At 43.0% G+C, this 23268-nt stretch overlaps 1 protein-coding gene across 1 annotated transcript in view; it reads left to right on the top strand.

The window, feature by feature from the left end:
• The window catches only part of ACOXL (acyl-CoA oxidase like), a 312998-nt gene that overhangs the window by 119461 nt on the left and 170269 nt on the right, over positions 1-23268 (top strand). The window contains exon 11 of the mRNA XM_047854457.1: positions 7363-7479. Coding sequence (XP_047710413.1) covers positions 7363-7479 — 117 coding nt within the window. The remainder of the gene's footprint in view (positions 1-7362; positions 7480-23268) is intronic.

Below are 23268 nucleotides of genomic sequence, written 5' to 3'. Positions count from 1 at the left end.
GATTTTTTCTAGATCAAGGCTGAGTAGAAGAGAGGGTAATTTTAGGGACTCAGGATAATGGTAATGACTATGTTGATGAAGACATGCCTTGAAGACCTACTATGTGTCAGGCGTGGTACTAAACACATATGAGCACCATCTCACTTAGTCTTTACCATCATCGTCGGCCTTATTTAATGGGCTCAACGAGTTTGTGTAACTTACTCAGGTTAACATAGCAAGTGTCAGGATCTGTATGCAAACCAGATTTGTCTGATCCAAAGCCTGGGGTTTAACCACTATTTCCTGCCTCCCCTCTGGTGATGCCTGGGGTGATGGGATGTTGACTTGGTCCCAGGATAGCCTCCCGTGGGCAGCATGAGGCACTGGAAGAGGGTAAGAGCAAATTCAGTGGAGAGGCAGCCAGATTCATTGGTGTTTAATTTGAAGGGGTTTGAACCTTTGTGTGTCAGGTCAGACCCACTGGTGTTTGTGTAATTGAATCCTCACAGAAGAACCTGGAGTTGGCCAATCTTCAGATTCAGAGTGACCCAAGCCTTGCTCTCTACTAGACCTTCATGGTCAGGCTTATAGTAGTTATATTCCAGGATTATAATGTTGACCAGAAGTGGCCCACCCAACGGAAATATGAGCACTGCAGGTTTACTCTGCCTTGTGTTGTCTCTTATCTGAAGGGTTGCTGGCATCTCCACTGGGGTCATCCATCCACTGGTGGGAGGAGTGGCCTGATCCTAATCCCTTATGGTTCCTGCAGCCTGCTCCACTTGGCACTTGTCTCCCAATGCGAATTTACAAGGTGGACAGTCTTTGCAGGCCCGGGTGGCAGGATGTCAGTCCCCACCTGGCACTGGCCATGACTTTAGAACCACAGGCTTCCTGTTGGGGAGGGCCTTTGTATTCCTGGGCCTTTGATACGGTGTGACCTTTGAGAAAGGGGAAGAAGGAATGGCAAAGGCTCTTCCTCTCTGTGTTCTCTGGCCAAGAGAACATGGGCTCTACTGTCTGTTTATGGGTTTGGGGTGGCTGTCTCTGCCCTCTCTATGTAGACTTCGACCCTGACAACAAAGCACCCTCATTTCTTTTCATGTCGGAAATATTTTCATGTTTATAAATTGCCATCGTCATGGACTCCATCACAACCATTAAGGATCAACCATTCTATTCTGTGGTGGTTGCAGTGAGAGACTGGGGAGGGGTCAGAGAAATAAAGTGTCTGGAAGGTGCGAAAGTTATTTGGGATTTCCACGGGATCGGGGGGTGCTTTAAGAACTCTTTCTTGAGGTCATTTTGCACACTTTGTGACAATCAAGGCTACTGTTAAAAAAGCATGTACTTGGGGCGCCTGGGTGGTGCAGTCGGTTAAGCGTCCGACTTCAGCCAGGTCACGATCTCGCGGTCTGTGAGTTCGAGCCCCGCGTCGGGCTCTGGGCTGACGGCTCAGAGCCTGGAGCCTGTTTCCGGTTCTGTGTCTCCCTCTCTCTCTGCCCCTCCCCCATTCATGCTCTGTCTCTCTCTCTGTCCCAAAAATAAATAAACGTTGAAAAAAAAATTAAAAAAAAAAAGCATGTACTTGTATGTTACACACACACACACACACACACACACACACACACACCTGCCTGAAAATACACACACCTTCTATCTTTCCTACAGACAGATTTAAAGATGCCATTTGAAGAATTGCAGTGAAAACATGGTGATGTAACATCTTGAGCCCTATGTTTTAATGCAGGATTGCTTTGTCAGAACCCGAAGACACTCTATTTAAATGCTCAGCTGCAAAAAAAAATAAAATAAAATAACAAGGGTTGTGTGTAGCCAGGCCCCTTCCATGATCCCAAGCTTGACCCCAGGGTGGGGTTAGTTGGGGTTGGGTGTGGTGAGGCTTGGTGCTGGGAGTCAAGGTGTCTGTTGACATTACTTGATAATGAGAAGCCGGGTTTTTACATCCTGGCTGGACAGCTGAACCAAATCTGCCGGGTCCAACCAGTGGTGTTAAAATATCCTGCTTTGTAACTTATTTTCTCTGTGGGTTTCTATGTTCAGGAGCATCCCAGAGAAGGGGAGAAAGGGATAGATGGGCTGTGGGCTCTCTGAGTGGTTGGAGGGTCTCTGTTGGGGGCCAGTGGGGCTGTAGTGGTCCATCTGTGGGGCATTCACAGGTTCACTTGAAGCCTGTCTGTGGCCGAGATTAATGAGGGAAGGTGGCCACAGGGAGTGTGGCCGGGGCCCAGGAATTTGCTCAGCTTTTGTCTGCAGAGGTCAGCACTTTGACAGTGAAGGAGGAAGGTCTCGTCCTTCCTCCCTCCGGCAGCAGGGATGCCCGTGAACCAGCTTGCACCAAGAAGTCTCAGGGTCAAGGGCGAGCCCCAGCCACAAAGCTCCTCTCCTTCTTCCAATTTGACTGGATGTCATTCAGAGTATACTGATGCAATGATGCTGCAGAGCAGGAAACATGTGAAGCAATTATCTTTTTAGTAGGTCACTGGCCTCCTTTGGGAGAAGAGACCAGAGGGAGATGGGAAGGCGGGCAGCTCAGCCACCCCCAGAGGCTGCGCGCGCAGTAGCTGAGCTGGTGATTAATAGCCGTGTCACTTTCCATGAATGTTGCTTTAAGCAGCCGGGTTCAAAATGGAGTGGGAATGAAATAAAACACCCCAAAATAGATATTTCCTCTCTTCCTGATGAGTTGCTACAATCCAGAAATAGCTTTTCAAATCTGTAATTTTAAATGGCACCATTCACAGCATCCTCAGGGCCGTGGCTTTATTTTCACATGGATGTTGTCGTGTGCACACGCACATGCATCACTTTTCGTTTTTAAAGAGCACCAAAGGTTTGAGCTCAGTGACTTTGAGGTTTTCTTGGCACTGAAATAAAAATTATGATTACAGAGAAAAATACAGCCTTTACATGTGTTTTTAAGGAAAAATAGTAACCCAGCAGAGGAAAAGGACAGGAAGAGGATTGTGCCCATATAGATCATACTGGAGCAGTAAAAACGTCTGGCAGGCAGTAATTGCTGGCCAGCTGCAGGGATTACGGTCCTGTGAGCTGTGTTCAGGGCAGCCCGCCAGGACGCTGGCAAGCAGAAGTCGGGCCTGGACCATCATGACCCGCAGTGCCACTGCTAGGTCTGAGAGCATAAATAGGAGGGTGACCACACAGCGGCACAGCAGGGTTCCTGCACTGACCGCACCCTCTCAGAGCACAGACACTTGAGGCGCCTTCTCTCTGCTGCCTCTGAAGGAGCCAGGCTACCAGTTTGGAGGCTGATAGTGGCAGTCATAGGGGTGACCTCTGGCCGGGTCTCTGGGCAGGAGAAGGGTCACTTGACTTTAGTATCACTTTTGTCCTGCCAGAGAACATATCTGATGGGTGAGAAGCCAGCAGGGACCCTCAGCCCAAAGCTTTGGGGACTGTCGCTGTCTTGGGCCAGAGAGAGGGAGGGAGAGAGGGCGGGTGCTGTGCTTTCTCCCCCGCTCATGTCTTTCCTTCTGGTCCCTAGCAAAAAACAAAAAACAAAAGCAGACAAAACAAAGCAGCGGTGGGGTGGGTTGTTGGGCATAAAAGCGGAGTGGATTCCTCATCTTATTTGCTTCTTGCATCCCTGTCCTAACTGCCCCTGGCTCCCATTTGGCACTCCAGTGTCTGACCGTTGGCCTTTTGTCGGGACATCCAGCAACTCGTGAACATTCCAAGGAGACCTGGAGGTGGGCGAGGAGTCGGGTGTGGAGCTGCTGGGGGATGGTGGGACATTTCACCTGCCTTCTCTTTCCCAAGAACGCACACTTGGCCAGCCTGGGGCATGTCAAGACGGAATAGGCTGGCCTCTTAGGTTTTACTATTGTTGGGGTCCGGTGAGGCCAACAGAGCAGGGGGTGACCGCCATTGAAAAGATAGCTGTTAACTCACAGTTCCCAAGGGGAGGGGGGGGGTGCTGTGCCACGCGGGCCATATGGGGAAGCAGCAGGGATGGTTAAGAGGCAGAGGGAGCAAGGGGGAAGCAGGGACAAGAACCTTTACTGTGGTTTCTGTGAGACGGAATGGGGGAGGCAGGGCAAGCAGGCTAAGCACGTTTAGGCTTGGCTAGTTTGAATAATCTCAGAAGGTTCTGGGGCATAGGGGCTGTCCCTAGTTGTCTGGTACCTGGCCTGGGGGGATAGCGGCCCAGAGTAAAAAAAGCCTGGTAAAGGAGGTGGCTGGGGGTGTGGGCTTTGAACTGGTTAGTTTGCATATGAAAGATGGAAACACTACTCCAGCCCAGTAGTCCTTTGTTCTCCTTAGGCACTGGCCCGCCCAAGGGCCAGTCAGCAGGGCCCCAGATGGCAGTGCAAGGAGACATGTGGTCAGTACAGGTGTCCCTCACACCAGCCTGAAAGGGAGAAGCGTTCCCAGGGGGGCAGGAATAACAGGGGAAGTGCCCAGGGCACCCTGAGGAGAAGTAGCTTCCTGCTTTGATTGGTCTGGGTTGGGTTTCGAAGGGGGCATGTCACGAATAGGAGAACGTGTCCGTGGGAGGAGAGGGCATTCGGCTAAGCCACCAGAAATATGACGTGTGGCAGCCGAATGAGATTGGCGGAGAGCCCTGCCTGGACAGAGGCCCAGGATGGGAAGTGTCTGAAGGGGCTTAGCAGGAAAAACCAGTTGGGACACTCAGGCAAGGCCAAAGTAGTCTGTTGAATGCCAAGCCGAAGCCTTTGGATTCCGTGCTGCGTGAGCTGTCCAGAGCTGTTCTCTTTTGCCCTCTAGTTCTGTTAATGAATTCATAGCCGCAGAGAATGCCTGCGCTTGGCCGTATATCATAATCTCAGAACTTAATTAACAAGTAAGGATGCTGATGTAAATGTATTCTGGATGAAAAAAAGAAATCCCCCGCGGCAGGGGTTGAAAACTCAGTGCCTCCCAGGCCTGCAGTGAGCGGAAAGGACCCTGGGGACCACGGGGAACAGCCATGCCCCAGACAGAGAAGTCAGCAGCTTCTGAGCTCCAGTGGAACAGATCACGGGAACGGGGTCCAGAATTGCCAGATCTTCCTAGTTTTCAAGGAAAGCTGGAAATTCAGAGTCTTGTGTAATGTCCCGAGTTTTGTGACATTGCCTGGCAAGTCTGTGGCAGCTCATTAGTGACACTCTTTACTCCCACAGAGCACAAAGAAAGGCACGGCGAGGCCTGCCACATGGGCTCCTGGTGGCCTCTTTCTGCTCTGCACCTGTCACCATAATTTTACCGTGAGGGTCAAAGAGGAAATGGGATGGTTATGAGGTATGGCCTAACCTGGGAAACTGAGGCACGCCAGGTCAGGGGTCGGATCTGTCACCCGAAGACCTTCCCTGAGGTCTTGAGTCAGCCACTCTGTGGCGCTTCGTCTGCATTTCCTCACTGGCAAAATCCATTCATTCTTTCATTCATTCTTGCTGTGTGGGAGGCCAAGACAAACGCTTCACACACAAAAACAGAGGTTTTGATGGGATGCTGTCCAAAGTGGTATTGCTACTGAAATTATTTTATAGCAAAACAAAAGCTAAAAGGTGCTGCGATCAGCGGCTTCTTTTCCTGGCTGTGTGGAGAAGTTCCCTGCAGTGATGTTCTAGGAGCACATAAGCACGACGGGTGATTGACAGGGCAGGGTGAGCGGGGTACGGGTTGGGGTCGTGGGGGTCTGCACAAGGCTGTCCTGCCCACGTCGCTTGGTCTTGTTCTCTCCGTGTCCAGGGCTGGGGGCTCAGCAGCTGGGCCGGGCCTCCTTGACCCTGGTGGACGCCCAGCACCTTAGGGGATGCCTGCACAGAGCAGGCACGCGGATGTCCCCCAGTGTCGTGTGGCAGTGTCTACCCTCAGCAGACAAACGTTTTAGCCACAGTGACCGGAGAGAAAAGATACAGTATAATCATAGCACTTAAAAATGGAAATTGAGAGAGTGGGGACAAATGGAATTTAAAATGCCCCGACATTATGATGACACCATTATTGGATCTGTGATTTCCTTGCTGGTTTTGCAGTGATCCAGCAAAAGCTGAGACGTTTCCCTGCAGGCCGTCTGGCCTCGTTTGGCACCAGGGCCTGTAGGCGTTGGGGTCCGCCGGTGTGGACGGAGGGCAGAGTTGGGTAGTGATACTTGGACAAGCAGCTGCGGGGTGGTTAGGCCGTGCCCGGGGAGGTCTGTGCGCCTAGAAAACAAGCCTGTGCTCACAGTACTTAAGAGCGGTTCTCCCCGTGCGAGCGTCTGGTCGCCCTTACCACCCCCCCCCCACACACACACACACCAGGAACAGGTTATGAATTCTAGACCACCGTATGCACTACACGATCATGGTGGTCTTTTAAGAACAAACAAAGGCAACAGGAAAGCATCAAATTATGTTTAAGAAAGTCTATCGAGTGTAAAACTTTTTAAAAACTCCCGTTTCCCTTCTCTCCTTGTGACTGATAAATACCCTCACCTCACCGGTGTCTGAAGCATGAGTTTTGCTCTGCTGGTTTGATAATATAGCATTACGTGCGCCTGTGTGTGTGTGTGTGTGTGTGTGTGTGTGTGTATGCATGTGCACGTGCGTGAGGTGTCCTTTCAAAAATCAGCGTGAAGATCAGAGATGTTCAGAGGGGAGGCTGCCAAACCCAGGGCTGTAGAGCCAATCATAGGGCTGGGGAGGGAGGTGACTTCCGACAGGCCAGGCTTTTTGCAGTCTGCGGCCGAGGGATTCTGTAGGATTAGACCCTGGGTGTTGCCTGTGGGGATAATCCACCCCCCCCCCCCCTCACGAACTGCTCTAAGGAAGGCCTCGATTCGCCTGGACACCATTGCCTTAGAGCAGCAGCTGTTCAGAAAGCACAGTACTTCCGGCGGGTTGTGAACACCTTTCTGTGTGGAACTGCAGGGGGATTTAGGTGGGCTGAAAGTAATGACCTGCCTGTGAATCTGACGGGAGCAGCGGGGTTAGAGTTGCCTCCTTGTTGAGAATGTCCTTTTGAAATACATTCTAGGATGTTGCTCCCGTCCTATTAATTATGTCACAAACTTAGTAAAGCTGAATAATTAATGATCGCGGGGCACCCGGAACTATAAAATGCCATGTAAATGTTAAGGAGTAAAAATTACTCTGTGTATTAATTAAACAGATAGTCTGCTTTAAAAATAGTCCATGGTGGGAAGATTAATTTCCAGAGGAGCCAAAAAGCTTTTCTGTTGGACTATCCTAAGAAACTTTTGATATCTAATTATCTCAACCACAGTTTAGGAGACCCGGGCATTCTGTATTCTGAAGTGTTTTAAAGGCAAATGGCTGCTTAGCACTTTTAGCTCTGGAAATGAACTTGCCTATTGAATTTTGATAAAATTTGTGCCTGCTTGATTCTCTCTAGCCGGAGGCAGTTTGGGCCTAAAGCCAAGAAAGAAGTCAAGATCATTGAGCACCAAACACAGATGCCTCACCTGATGCCTCACCTGGCCACAGCCTTGGCCTTGACCTTTGCCAGCAGGTGAGATGGCTCTCAGGGTTTGCTCTGTAAAAATGAGTGTGAGGTCCTGCCTGGCATTAGTAAGGAGTGAGGGGAGAGGCAGGTGGGGACTTCATTTTCTAAGTGGGGACAGGAAAGTCTGTGGCTAAAATCTGATGTTCAGGTTAAAAGTGATGTCTGAATCTTGATTGTCTGTATATCTGGGTGGATGGGATCCACAGAGGATTTGAAAAACCTTGAACCAATGTTTCTCCATATTTTCTAAAAGAAACAGACTTGGCTGTTAAAATTTCTCTACCTCTGATAAAGGTTCTAATTTAAATTTTTCAAAAATAGGTCAAGGTTGTGTGCACATGTAGGATTGGGGAGGGGGGTCGGAGTCAGGCTACTGAATAAAATAACGGTGATAGTCCTGTAAATTCACACGGAGCTTTGCATTTTATAGCAGGCTTCCATCTATGCCTCTCAGCTATTCCTATTCCAGCAAAGCCCTGGAATGTTGCCTGGGCAGTTGTGTGTTATCACCACCTTCTGAAGGTCAGAAAATTGGGGATTTGCCTAAGATCACAGGGTCTGGGAGCAGATGCACTGGGAATATAACTCCACACTTTGGACCTTTATCCTGTGTTCTTTCCTCCCTATGCAATCCTGCTTCTTAGGGAATTCATTTCTGAGTAATTTAGAATCGGTGTGTGTTTGAAATTTACTGCACCGATGGGTAGGCTGGTGCCAGGCTTTACAAAAGGAGGGTAATCGGGAGGGCCCTGCCAGTCTGGTGTGCAGCTAGCTTGTGGGGCTGCCTGGCTGGGAGGGGCATGAGCGGGCACACCTCTGCTCTTACTGCACTCAAGCCTGGCATTCCACGGTTCTCGAACAGCAAATCCTACAGACTGAGCTTCAGGTACCACTAAGATCGATCAATCCAAGCCACCCAGAAGAAAATAAATGCAAATCACTCACACCCACCATCTTACTTAAAATATTTTTGAGTGGTTTTTGAGATTTAATTTGCACATGGTAAAATGCACAGATTTTAGGGTATAGTTCAATGACAAGCATATACCCTTGTGTAATGAATGCTCAAACCAAATATGAAACATTTCCCTCTTTGGGGCACCTGGGTGGCTCGCTCAATCGGTTAAGCGTCCAGCTTCACTCAGGTCATGATCTCACGGCTGGTGGGTTCGAGTCCCACCTGTCAGGCTCTGTGCTGACAGCTCAGCCTGGAGCCTGCTTCACATTACGTGTCTCCCTCGCTCTCTGCCCCTCCCCCACTCGCTTTCTGTCTCTGTCTCTCTCTCAAAAATAAATAAACATTAACGTTTTTTTTTAATTAAAAAATTAAAAAAAATTTTCCCTCGTTGCAGTTGGCCCTCACCTCGAGAGACAACCACCTTTCTGAGTTCTACTCCCAGAGCTTAATTTTGTCAGTTCTTGAGCTTCCTGTAAATGGAAACATGCAGTATATATTTTTTGCGTGTGTCCAGTTTATTTCATTCAACACAATGTCTTAATGTTCCTCAATGTTGTTGATAGTTTATTAATTTTTAGTGCTGAGTAGTAACATTAAATAAATAAACCACAATGTTTTAATACGTTCTCCCAGGGCCGGACATTTGGGTTGTGTCTAATCTTTTAGCTACTGTGAATAAGACACCAGTGAATATTCTCCTCCAAGGCTTTCATTTTCTTTAGGGTATTTACTTGCAGGGTAATTGCATATGTGTATGTCTAAATTTATAGAATGCCATTTTTCAGAGAGGTAGTACCATTTTATATTCATTTCAGCAATGCATGAGAGTCCTGGTTACTCTATTCTGAGATAAAAACTGGTGTCCCAAAACTGTTGCAAAAAAAAAAAAAATCAGGTTGTATGAGTCATCTAAATCTGTTCTTTTTCAAAATTTTCTTGGCTGTTTTGACTTGTCTGGGCACTTTGTATTTCCGTATACAATTTTGGATCTGCTTACCAGGTTTTTAGTTTTTGGTTTTTTGTTTTTTTGAACACAAAGCCTGATTGGATTTATTTGAGATTGCATGGAATCTATTTTTTTTTTATTAAATATAATTTGTCAAATTGGTTTCCATACAAGACCCAGTGCTCATCCCAACAGGTGTCCTCCTCAATGCCCATCACCCACTTTCCCCTCTCTCCCACTCCCCATCAATCCTCAGTTTGTTCTCAGTATTTAAGAGTCTCTTATGGTTTGCCTCCCTCCCTCTCTGTAACTTTTTTTTTGCCCCCCTCCCCCATGGTCTTCTGTTAAATTTCTCAGGATCCACATATGAGTGAAAACATATGGTACCTGTCTTTCTCTGACTGACTTATTTCACTTAGCCTAATACCCTCCAGTTCCATCTATGTTGCTACAAATGGACAGATTTCATTCTTTCTCATCGCCAAGTAGTATTCCATTGTATATATAAACCACATCTTCTCTATCCATTCGTCAGTTGATGGACATTTAGGCTTTTTCCATAATTTGGCTATTATTGAAAGTGCTGCTATAAACATTGGGGTACATATGCCCCTTGCATGGGATCTATTAAGCAATTTGGGCAGTACTGGGTCTTTCAAATCTAAGAAGATGGTTTATCTCTCTTTATATAGGAATTTAATTTTTCTTAGTGTTTTATAATTTACAGTGTAGAGGTCTTTCACATTTTTTACTAAATTTATTCAAATAGAATTGCTTTTAAAATTTAATTACCAAATGTTTCTTAATGTCATGTAGAAATATAATTGAATTTTTTATATTAACCTCTTATATTCTCACTGAATTCACTTAGTAGATTTAGTAGTTTCATTATAGACTCTTTAGGATTTTCTATATATATCATCATGTCACATGTACATGAAGAGAGTTTTATTTCTTCCTTGCCAACATTTATGCCTTTTAAAAATTATTTTTCTTGTCTTATTGGACTGGCGAAAACCTACAGTAAAATAGTGAATAACAACGGTGAGAGTGGACATTCTTATTTTGTTCCTGATTTTGGAAGAAAAGTATTCCATATTTCCCTATTAAGTGTGAACATTCACTGAAGGGTTTTTGTGGGGTGCCTTTTATTAGACTGAGGAAGTTCCTTTCTACTCCTAGTTGGCTGGATATTTTTATCATGAATATTGGATTTTGACTTAATTTTTCTATTTAGCTGATCATGTGAGATTTCTTCATTCTATTAATGAAGTGAGTTACATTGATTACTTTTCAAATATTGAGCTGGATTTGCATTCTTTAATTGGTCATAATGTATTATAATATTTTTATATTATTGGATTCAAATTGGTCATGTTTGGATAAGGATTTTTGTGTTTATATCTGTGAAGAATATACTTTTCTTTCCTTTGAAATGTCCTTGTTAGGTTTTGGTATAAGGGTTATGCTGTCCTCATAACATGAATAAGAAAGTGGTCCCTTCTATATTTTCTCAAGGAGTTTTTAGAAGATTGGTATTATTTCTTCCTTAAATTTGATAGTGTTTACTAAGAAGCCATCTGGGCATTTTTTTTAATACAAAGATTTTTGATTACTCTATTAATTTCTTCAACAAATATGAATCTTAAGATTACCAAGTTCTTAGGGGCACCTGCATGGCTCAGTTGGTTAAGCATCCAAAGCTTGATTTAAGTTCAGATCATGATATCACGGTTTGTGAGTTTGAGCCCCACATTGGGCTCTGTGTTGGCAGCATGGAGTCTGCTTGGGATTCTCTCTCTTTCTCTCCCTCTCTGCTCCTCCCTGCATGCTCTCTCTCTCTTTCTCTGAAAGTAAATAAATTAATTTTAAAAAAAAAGATTACCAAGTTCTTCTGTGTTAGTTTTGTTACTTTGTGTATTTCAAGGAGTTTGTCCTTTTCTGCTAATTTGTAAACTTTAAGTTGTCAATAATATTTTCTTATTATAATATTAATGTCTATAGGATCTGTAGTGATGACCTTATTCCCAATATAATTTTTGGCTTTTTGAGGGGGGTCAATTTTGCCAGCCATTTATCAGTTTTGTTAATCTTTTCAAATAATATACTTTCGTCTTGAATGCTTTTGTTACATTTTTATGCATTTTTTGTTATTGATTTAATTTCTTGTCTTTATTATGTTCTCATTTCTATTTAGTTGGGAATTAATTTGCTCTTTTTTTCTAGCTTGTTGCTCTAAAACCTTTCTGTATAAAATAAAAGTGTATTGTTAACAAAATTTCTGCTAATTTTATTTTGTGTATTTTTAAGCTTTGTTTTTTAGCACATACAGATTTTGGGGTTATTATTTCTTCTAGAGGAAGTTAGCCTGTTATATTCATTAATATTTCTCTTCATTTCTGGTAATTTTTCTTGTCTTGAAGTCTACTTTCTTTGGTATTGATACAACCATACTGGTTTTTTATGCTTAGTGTTTATCTAAGCATATGCTTAGTGGTATATCTCTGTATATCTAAGCATATATGATATGCTTAGTGGTGTATCTCTTCCCAACCTTTTATTTTAACCTGTCATTGTATCAACCTATGTGGGTCACGGTAAGATTTTTTATAAATAGCGCATGGTGAGATCTTGCTTTTTTATCCAATTTGATAATCTTTTAATTTGGAATGTTAAGTTCATTTTTATTTACCGTAGTTCCTAATATAGTTAAGTCTACTGTTTTGGTACTCGCCTTGTCCTGTCTTTTCTTGGTTTCTTCATTCCCTCTTTCTTCTTCTTGTGAATACTGTAAGTATTGTAATATGCATCCTTATCTTGCCAGTATCCACCTTGAATTGGCATTATACCACTTTATATATAATGTAGACTTATAAGACTATAATTCTTTCTTTTTTAGGCAGTTATTGAGTAATTTCTTAGTTCTATATTATCTCCTCTCTGCTTTTACCTGTACTTGTTTTCTTTTTCTTTTTCCCAAGAATCTGGAGTGTATTTAAGCTCCTTTAAGGGTGATTCTAGCGAGCCAACAGAGTTGAGAACCACAGGAGCTTTTTAGGGAGCTTCCTAGTGTGACCTGAAAATAAACTTCACTAACAGATAAAAGGCAGCAGCGTTAAATTATCATGAAAATTTACATTGGGTCAAAGTAATCTGATGATGAAACCTGATAATTTTTCACATGTATAGCAAAGGAAAATAAAATTCATCTTTGAATTTTTTGCCCCGCGTTACTTGTAAGTATTACAAAGAGGCAAGAGAATCTACACATTTACTTCTCTGTCCGCTATTTACAAATCCATGGCCCATGAAGTTAATAGATCACATAATGAAGAGCCACCATATATTCCACATTTATATGTGTATATATACACATATATACGTGCACCTTTATAACAGAAGTGTGATATGTACAACACGTTTCCTTTTTCTTCAGCTGTATTTATTTTATTTTTTTTTTCAACGTTTTTTATTTTATTTTTGGGACAGAGAGAGACAGAGCATGAACGGGGGAGGGGCAGAGAGAGAGGGAGACACAGAATCAGAAACAGGCTCCAGGCTCCGAGCCATCAGCCCAGAGCCTGACTCGGGGCTCGAACTCACAGACCGCGAGATCGTGACCTGGCTGAAGTCGGACGCTTAGCCGACTGCGCCACCCAGGCGCCCCAGCTCTATTTATTTTTTATCTTGGTTTAAACTTAATTTATCTTTATTTTATAAGCTCTGTATTGATGCTATTAGTAAAAATTAAAGTTTCTCTTGATTTTAGAGAGACACCCCACAAATGCCAAGATCAGAGAAATAGAGAGGTCACAATTCTAGCTTAAGGTTTCAAGGGGAGCAATAAAAGGTGATTAATGGAAATTAATTAATAAAAAATCACAGAATCCTAAAAAAAAAAATCACATGCCATGCATGGGTAATAGTACTGAACAGGACAGGGTCAGGTCCACACCTCATCAAGATGTCAGTCTAATTGACCCCAAGACCTTCCAGACTTTCCTGACCTTCACCTCCTTACACACTCTGTGGTTTCTGGCCTTGCTCAGGGTCTCCATTGTGGCTCTGTTGATCCTTCGTCTTGCCTTGCCTTGCCTTGCCTTGCCTTGCCTTGCCTTTTCTTTCCTTTCCCTTTCTCTCTCTCTCTCTCTCTCCCTCTCCCTCTCTCTCTCTCTTACTCCTCCCCCCTCTCTCCCCCGCAACCCTTCTCTCTACCCACCTACTGCAGCAGGGGTTGACCCACTGAAAATCTGGCTATTGGAATCTCCAGGAAGAAACACTTCAACTGTGGAGGAAAAGGTTGTCTGTGTTTTAAAACAAGCCCAGAGAGAAGCTGATGTTTTCTGTAACATATCCTGGCTTTCTTGTTTCTCTCTAGTTTATAGCCCCTGTTGTCCCTTCTCTGACTTGTGAGGAAATAGTTCAGTGAAGCTGGTTGTAACATGATAAAACTTTATGCTAAGTACCTCTCCCCACTTCACACCCATTTTTTAATTAAAAAAAATTTTTTTTAATGTTTTTATTTATTTTTGAGACAGAGAGAGCAGAGAGAGAGGGAGACACAGAATCCGAAGCAGGCTCCAGGCTCTGAGCTGTCAGCACAGAGCCCGACCCGGGGCTCGAACTCACAGACTGTGAGATCATGACCTGAGCCGAAGTCGGACGCTTAACCGACTGAGCCACCCAGGTGCCCCTTCACACCCATTTTTTAAGAAAGCTATCAGACCTTGCTTCTAGACCCCATCTCCTAATTCTCATGGGTATAATGATGCCAGTCAACTGGCTTCAAGTTTCAGGGTCTGGGTAACCTCAGGTTTGATGAGTTCAATGTTTAGTCAATGTGCTGGGTCCTCCTCAAGCACAGAGAAACACTCATGAGAGTAGCCTACACCCTAAGTGTCTGGGTCTGGAGTTGACTGAGCAGGAAAAGTACCACCGGCTAGGTCAGCTGGCCCTGCCTCTCCTCCCTTCTAATGTGACAAAAATGAATAATTAGTGCTTCACTTCACAGTTAAAAGGTAGGCAATAGAAATGAGGGGGAATGGCTTCTGTCAGGCACATGTGTTTACATATTCAGTAAGCACACAGGACCTCGCTGGTAGGTTCACCAGGTAAAATACAGTCGCCCAAATTTGAATCTCAGACGTCCAATGTATGATTTTTTAGTCTAAGTACATCCCAGCACTTGAACTAAAACTTATGCATTGTTTAACTGAAATTCTCCTGTTTCTACTTGTTAAATCTGGCGGTGGTCCTAGCTAGGTCCTGGACGTGTGCTAGGGCTCGAGTCAGACACGGTCCCTGCCACACGGAGTATGCCATGCCTTGTCTGGGGTCTGACAGTAGCAGGTGGGCAAGCCACTTACCCTCTTCCTTATCCCCTTTCTTCGCCACTGCCCTCACAGGTCTGGAGACAGGGAGGACCTGTCTAGCCCTTAGTGAGTGCCACTACCCCGCCCCCCCCCCCCCCCCACCCCGCATCACTCACAGTCCCTTGCCTTTAACAAGGAGAGGATGTCCTTTGGAGCCTGTTCAGTTCAGGAAGAGATGGGACCCTTCTCCCCACCGGCTCGTCAGCCGCTGGCTAGCGGGGCTGGCTTGATGAGGCAAGGGCTGGTGGGGTGGGGGCCTCTGAGAGAGACGATGGGCTCCTGAAGAGCCTGCCAAGATTTTTTCCCTGCCTACCCTCTCCAGAACTGGCAGATGTGTTCCCTCCTCCCTTCTTCACACGACCTGTGTGTCAGGCACCTTGCCAGCCCCTGAGGACCAGCCACCAACAGCCCTGCCTGGGTGGCCAGGTAGGATTCCTGTTTTCTGCCTTTGGCCATGGGTGACATCCTTGGGTCTCTTACTAAACTCTTCCCATAGGGCCCAGGACATGCCAAGCCGGCTTCCCACTGCTGAGTGCCAATGGCACCCTGCATGCTTCCTGGCTCAGGGGCACACTGGTGGGCATCTTGGCATGAACCCCTCCTGAGGTAGCCATAGCGCTCAGTAAATGTCAGCTGTTGTTGTTCCCATCACCGCTGAAACTCAAGTTTCCTACCCTCACCTTACCAATAGCCACATTGTGACAAGGTTTCCTCCTGCATGGAAATCACTCAAGGCCCTCCCTCTTTATCATCTCACCTGGACCCTCTCCAGCTCCCCTTCCTGCACCCTGTCCCCCACATGCAGCCTGGCCTCATCAGATATATTCTCCACAAGCAACTACACCTGAATAGAATCTGAACTCCACTTGACTGCTGGACCCTCCTAGGACCCTCCGAAGCCTTCCGTACTGGATACCCTTAAGCTCTCTCCCTGTGGCACTTTCCTCTGTCTGGCCCCTGCCAGCCTCCACCCCACTGTGTCTTCTCTCCTCTACCTTGAGGTTCCGTACTCAGCCTCTGCCCTGCTTTGGCCTTCCCTGCAAGCAGCGTCCTCAGCCTGTCTCCACATTCATCTCTCACGTCTTGGTCTTTCCTCACTGGCAGTTCGTAGATACAGTTCAGACTGGCATCTCCTCCGGGACACTTTCTCTGAGTCGCTCTTGGAATAAGGAGCCCCTTTAGAAGCCTCTTGGAGCAGCAGCCTGGGCCCCCTCTTGTCACTGCACCATTATGATTGGTCTGAGGTTGTGCAGGCTTCACACATAGAAGCTGTGGGTCCTTAATTTGGCATCTCCACACCTAGCTAGGTACCTAGCTCTCTGCACAGGTTGCTTCAGCTGAACTGAATGAAATTGCCTTGTGTGATTACGTCACACTTGGCCACGTAGTTTGTTCGAAGCTTTGCTTTTCAACTTTCTGTTGGTCCCTAAAGCAGAAGTTACATGGCAGGAAGGAGTTAGTCCAAGAGCTCGCTGGCCAGTGCAGTTGGTAGCTGATACCTCTCCTGGGAGTCGTTTAGTGGGATTTGCTACTACGATGAATTTCCTAGCTTTTAATTTCAGTATTTTAAGTGTACCAGCCAAAAGGAGTATTTTGGGCCCACCTCACCTCTTACTCATTCAAGGCTGGGTTCCAGGCCGGTGGGGGTGGTGGGGGGTGGGTCACAGCACCATTGCTGTTATCTTTCACTGGGATTCTCTTATTTTCTCTCACAGTCTCTTCTTACCCAACATCTTTTTTTTAATGTTTGTTTGTTTATTTGTTTAAAATGTTTATTTATTTTTGACAGACAGATCACGAGCACAGGAGGGGCAGAGAGAGGGAGACATAGACTCTGAAGCAGGCTCCAGGCTCTGAGCTGTCAGCACAGAGCCCGATGTGGGGCTCAAACTTATGAACCGAGAGATTGGGACCTGAGCCAAAGTTGGACGCTCAACCGACTGAGCTACCCAGGCGCCCCTTTTTATTTATTTTTGATGGGGAGAGAGAGAGAGAGAGAGAGAGAGAGAGAGAGAGAGAATCCGAAGCAAGCTCCATGCTGTCAGCTCAGAGCCCAACGTGGGGCTCAATCTCACGAACCATATGATCATGATCTGAGCTGAAATTAAGTCAGACACTTAACTGACTGAGCCACCCAGGCGCCCCTACCCAACATCTTTAAGAATAAAATTACAATAATAACTAACACATATTCTATTGCTTATCATGTATCACATACTGTCCTTAGTAACTTCTTTAACACCTCAGACAACTCACCAAGTGTCTCGTTTTTTAATTGATGTTTCCATAATACCTAGAACAGTGCCTGGCACAAAATAAGATTTCATTAAGGTGAAATGATACTTTATGACTTCAGAAACTCACCAAAGTCCTGTCCTTGTCAAAGAATGGAGTCCAGGATATTTAAGTGCTTTGGATATTCCTCAGCAAATGAACACCAACCATTTGTGCATTGAACTGTGTTTTTATTTTTTTTTTTAATTTTTTTTTCAACGTTTTTATTTATTTTTGGGACAGAGAGAGACAGAGCATGAACGGGGGAGGGGGCAGAGAGAGAGGGAGACACAGAATCGGAAACAGGCCCCAGGCTCCGAGCCATCAGCCCAGAGCCCGACGCGGGGCTCGAACTCCCGGACCGCGAGATCGTGACCTGGCTGAAGTCGGACGCTCAACCGACTGCGCCACCCAGGCGCCCCTGAACTGTGTTTTTAATATAATCCTGAAACCTTATTGCCAAAAAGTCTTGTCTGCTGTTTTTATGTAAAACAGACTTTTGTAAATTGAATCCTGCCCTCTCACTGACTTAACAGTTTTAGAGATACTCCGCATTTCTCCTGAATCTCACCCTGTGGGTGGGTTCTAATAATTCAAGTGGCTGTAACAAATACCTTGCATTTCTAGAGGCATTGCCTATAAAATAAACGTATTTCGAAATGAGGAATAATTTTTCCACAGAATCCATAAATCCTAATTTATCCTCTGGGCCACTCTGAGTTTCTCGTATCAGATATTCTCAAGATACGCACCTTCTGGACTCTACCATACCCTGCACGTGGGAGGCTTCTCAGTTCCCCTTTGCAAGCAGACATGTTAGAGTCAGTGGGTGCACCTTTGTGTCTGGGAGACAGAGGCTCCCCTCCGCAGGGTCTATGTCTTGTCAGTGTTAAGTAAAATCACAGGCCGGCAGTGGAAAGAAATCTCACTAGACCTCTGCTAGGAGAGAGTCTCATGAGTCTTTCTTTTCTTAAAGCAGATTTATTTCTTATTCCCCACCCATTTCTACCCTAGAGAATGTCTAGGGCTCTGTGTGTGTGTGTGTGTGTGTGTGTGTTTAGGGAGGTCAGCAGGGAGTCATATATACATTTTTTTTTTAAATGCTCAGCTCTGGGATTCTCTGAGAATTATTGTATGGCAGTCACAGTGAAAGACATGGAGGGTGGGGCTATAGCAGATCAAGAATGCTATTAACTTCCTCAGGGCACTGGCAAACTCGTTATTCATCATGAAAAGAGCATGTTTAGGACTAGAGAGTCCTGGGTTTGAATCCTAGCACCGCTCTGCTCTGGGAGACCTAGACTTAGGTATGTAGCCTCACTCGGACCTCTGTTTCCCCATCTATAAAATGGGGATATAATTTCCTGTTTCATGGGGTTGTTGGAAGGACAAAGTTAGATGAAGTGTCAATGAAACAAATGATGATTTCCCTGTATTTCCATTTGTCCCAGCTTATTGGTCTCAGTTCTGAGGTTGGATGGCAGTCTTTCCTGTTTGCTGTAGAATGAGGTCCAATGCAACATCTTTTGCATGTTCAGGTTTCACTGAGGAAACAAGGATATTCAGACATTGCAATATTATCCTATGGATGGAAAAAGGTAAATACCTTGAGCCAAAATTGATTCTGTCATTAATTAAATGAAGAGGCAAGCCCCAGAATGGGAGGAAATGCTTGCCATACATGTATCTTACAAGGGAACATTAAAGGGGACATGTAAAAACACGGAAAATAAAATTCAGCTAAAAACAAGATGGGCAAGCCAACAGAGTATGCACAAAAGAATCGAATAGACGCTTAACAAAAGCAAATGTATGACTGATCAGCCAATGCATACATAAAAAGATGCTAGTCATCAGGGAAATGTAAATTAAAGCCATGACGATACACCCTTCCATATCCACTAGACTGACTAAAATTAAAAAGACTGAAAAGACCAACTATTGGCAGACGTGGAACAACTAGAATTCTGCACTGCGGGTAGGAATGTGAAATTGCACAAACACTTTGGAAAACTGTTTGGCAGTTTCTTCAAACGTTACAAATGTATCTACCATATGACCCAGTCACTTCCCTCCTACATATTTACTAAAGAGAAATAAAGACATATGTCTCCTCTAAGATTTTTTACATGAGTTTCCATAGTGTTTTCTTTGTAACAGCCCTAAACTGGAAACAACCAGAATGTTCATCAACAGTGAATGCAAAAATGATGGGTGCTCTGTGCATTGCACAGAGTGGAATTCTGGTCAGCAATAAAAAGGAACAAATGCTACAGTAAGGATGAATCTCAAAATAGTGTACTGATTGAAAAGAAGCAAGACATAACATATTGTATAATCTTATTTACATAAAATGTAAACTAATCTTTACCGACAAGCAGCAGGTTAGTGGTTGGCTGGAGAATGGGGATGAAGGAAAGGATGGGCTGCAAAAAGACATGAAGCATTTTTTTTGGAAGGTGTTGGAAATGTTCTGTAGCTTGACTCTAGTATTATGGGTATTTACAGTCGTCAAAACTCTTTAAATGGCATGCTTTGAATGAATGCAGTCTGTCGTAAAATAAATTATCCTCAATGATGTTGATAAGGAAGAAAGGTAAATTTTGTAAAGCAAAAATGCAATGAATTTTAAAACATGCAGAATATATAAAATATATTCTCTATGCATAGAATATATTCTCTATATATGCATAGAATATATTCTCTATATATGCATATAATATATATATAATATATATTATATATAGAATATATAGAATATAGATATATAATATATAATATATATTATATATATAATATCTATATTCTATATTTTATATATAGAATATATTATAGAATATATAATATATATATTATATATAATATATATATTATATATATATTATATATATATTCTATGCATATATAGAGAATATATTCTATGCATATATAGAGAATATATTGTGTATATTCTGCATGTTTATATATATGAACATTCATCCATATATATGTTTATATATATATGCATGAATATATATATATATATATATATAATCTCAAAAGTAGCACAATGGGGGGAGAATAAAATGGAAGTGTATTGTTGTATTATAAAGTTATTACATTATCGGAGAAGTGGTGCAATATTATTTGAGAGAAGAATGTGTTAGGTTAAAGACGCATAGGTTAGACCATAAAAATCACTAAAAAACATAACAGTAACATAGTTAAAGCTGGAACAACAGCGGAATACTAAAACCGATTCCATTAATCAAAAGAAGACGGAAGCAGAGGGAAAAGAGAACAAAGAACATATGGGATAAATAGAGGGGGAAATTGCAAGATAATAGTTTCATACTTAATCATGTTGATAATTACATTAGGTATAAATGGTTTAAACCCTCCTCTTTAATTTGCAGATTGTTAGACATGATAAAAAACCAAGAGTGAACTAGATGCTTTCTATAGGAAACCCGCTTAAAATATAAAATCTGAGATTAGAAGTGTGAGAATAAAACATTTACACCTGCAAACATTAACCGTAAGAGAGCTGGAGTGCATATATTATTATCAGATAAAGTAGACTCAGAAAAAATAATATTACCAGAAATGAAGAGGAACACTTCATAATGATAGTCTACTCATCAGAAAGACATAAAAATCAAATGTGTATGGACTTGGACTCACAAAATAGCTTCAAAATACTTGAAGCAAAAGTGGCAAGTATTGAAAAGAGAAATTGACAAATCTAAAATTAAAGTTGCAGACCTCAGTCCTTCTGAATAAGTGATATAATAAAATCAATTTAAAAATCGATATAATAGGGGCGCCTGGGTGGCGCAGTCGGTTAAGCGTCCGACTTCAGCCAGGTCACGATCTCGCGGTCCGTGAGTTCGAGCCCCGCGTCAGGCTCTGGGCTGATGGCTCAGAGCCTGGAGCCTGTTTCCGATTCTGTGTCTCCCTCTCTCTCTGCCCCTCCCCCGTTCATGCTCTGTCTCTCTGTCCCAAAAATAAATAAACGTTGAAAAAAAAATTAAAAAAAAAATCGATATAATAAACAGTAATGATACAAAACATATGAACAATATTACTAATGCGCCTGACCTAAATGACATTTACAGAATACCCAACAACATAATGCACTTTTCTTTTCTCTTTTCTCTTTTATTTTATTTATTTTATTTAGGTATAATTAATATACAGGGTTATATTAGTTTCAGGTGAACAATACATGTCCGATTCAACAATTCTGTACATTATTCAGTGTTCATCAAGATATGCATATTCTTTTTTTAAATTTTTTTAACGTTTATTCATTTTTTGATAGAGACAGAGTGTGAGTGGGGGAGGGGCAGAGAGAGAGGGAGACCCAGAATCCAAAGCAGGCTCCAGGCTCCGAGCTGTCAGCGCAGAGACCAACGCGGGGCTCGAACTCACAGACCGCGAGATCATGAACTGAGCCGAAGTCGGACACCCAACCGACTGAGCCACCCAGGCGCCCCAAGATATGCATATTCTTAATCCTCTTCACCTATTTCACCCGTCCCCCCTCCACCCACCTCCCCTCTGGTAACCATCAGTTTGTTCTTTGTAGTTAAGAGTCTGGGTTTTTTTGTTCTCTCTCTTTCTTTTTGCTTTGTTCACTTGTTTCATTTCTTAAATTCCACATATGAGTGAAATCATATGGGATATGTCTTTCTCTGGCTGACTTATTTCACTAAGCATTATACCTTCTGCGTCCATCCATATTATTGCAAATGGCAAGATTTCATTCTTTTTTTTTATGGCTGAATAATATTCTATTGTATGTATATATACCAGATCTTCTGTATCCATTCACCTATTAATGGACACTGGGATTGCTTCCATATCTTGGCTATTGTAAATAATACTACAGTAAATGTAGGGGTACGTGTATCTTTTTGAATTAGTGTTTTCATTTTCTTTGGATAAATGCCCAGTAGTGGAATTACTGGATCATGTGGTAATTTTATTTTTATTTTTTTAAGGAACCACCATACTGTTTTCCACAGTGGCTGCACCACTGTGCATTCCCACCAACCATGCACAAGGGTTCCTTTTTTTCTTCATATCCTCACCAACACTTGTTATTTCTTGTGTTTTTTATTTTAGCCATTCTGACAGGTGTGAGATGATATCTCATTGTGGTTTTAATTTGCATTTCCCTGATGATTTGTGATGTCGAGCATATTTTCATGTTAGCCAGCCATCTGTATGTCTTTCTTTGAAAAAATGTCTATTTTTTTCGAGTGCACATAGAACATTTATTAAGACAGACCATGTAAATGTAGAGGATTGAAATCATGCAAAATATGTTTTCTGATTATAATGAAATTAAATTAGAAATTAATAATGAAAACGTCTGGAATAATTCCATACATTAGGAAATTAGACAACACACATACTTTATAGGTCAAAAAAGAAATCACAGGGAAATCAGAAAATATTTTGAACAAAATGAAAATGAAACAGAACATACCAGAATATGTGGTACACAGCTAACGCAGTGCTTAGACAAAAATTTATCATTTAAATACTTACATTAGAAAAGAAGAAAGGTAGAGTGGCTCAGTCAGTTAAGCACCCACCTCTTGATCTCAGCTCAGGTCTCGATCTCAGGGTCATGACTTTAAGCTCTGAGTTGGCCTCCACACTGGGCGTGGAGCCTACTTTAAAAAAAAAAAAAGAAAAAAAGAAAGGTGGAAACCAATGGTATAAATTTCCATTGTAAGAAGTTAGGAAAAAAAAGGATCAAATCAAATTCAAAGTAAGCACAAAGAATAAGAAAAATGAGAGAAGCCTTTGAAAGAAGAAATAGCCAAAAATAAACCTAATTAAGCTAAAAATTATTTTTTTCTTTCAAAAGATAGATAAAATTGATAAACCTTCAGCTAGATTAATTAAGAAAAAAAGAGACAAATGGTCAGGATCTGAAATAAATGAGATGACATCACTACACATCCTACAGACGCTGAAAGGATAAAATTAAATATTATTATTATTGGTGTCATGTCAATGTAATGCCAATATGTTTGACAACAGATAGGAAATAGAAAATTTCATGAAAGATACATGTTACTAAAAGTGACTCAGAAAGAACTGAAAGATCTGAATAGCTTCATCTGGCATTGCTGGTGAAATCTACCAAATACTTAAGAAAATAAAACATACTAACTTTACACAAACTCCTTCAGAAAATGAAAGAGAAGGGAAACCTTTCTAACTCACTTTAGGAGTATCACCCTGAC

The sequence above is a fragment of the Prionailurus viverrinus genome, chromosome A3 (genome assembly GCF_022837055.1).
Source record: "Prionailurus viverrinus isolate Anna chromosome A3, UM_Priviv_1.0, whole genome shotgun sequence".
NCBI lineage: Eukaryota > Metazoa > Chordata > Mammalia > Carnivora > Felidae > Prionailurus > Prionailurus viverrinus.
This window is presented reverse-complemented; position numbering and strand designations above follow the sequence as displayed.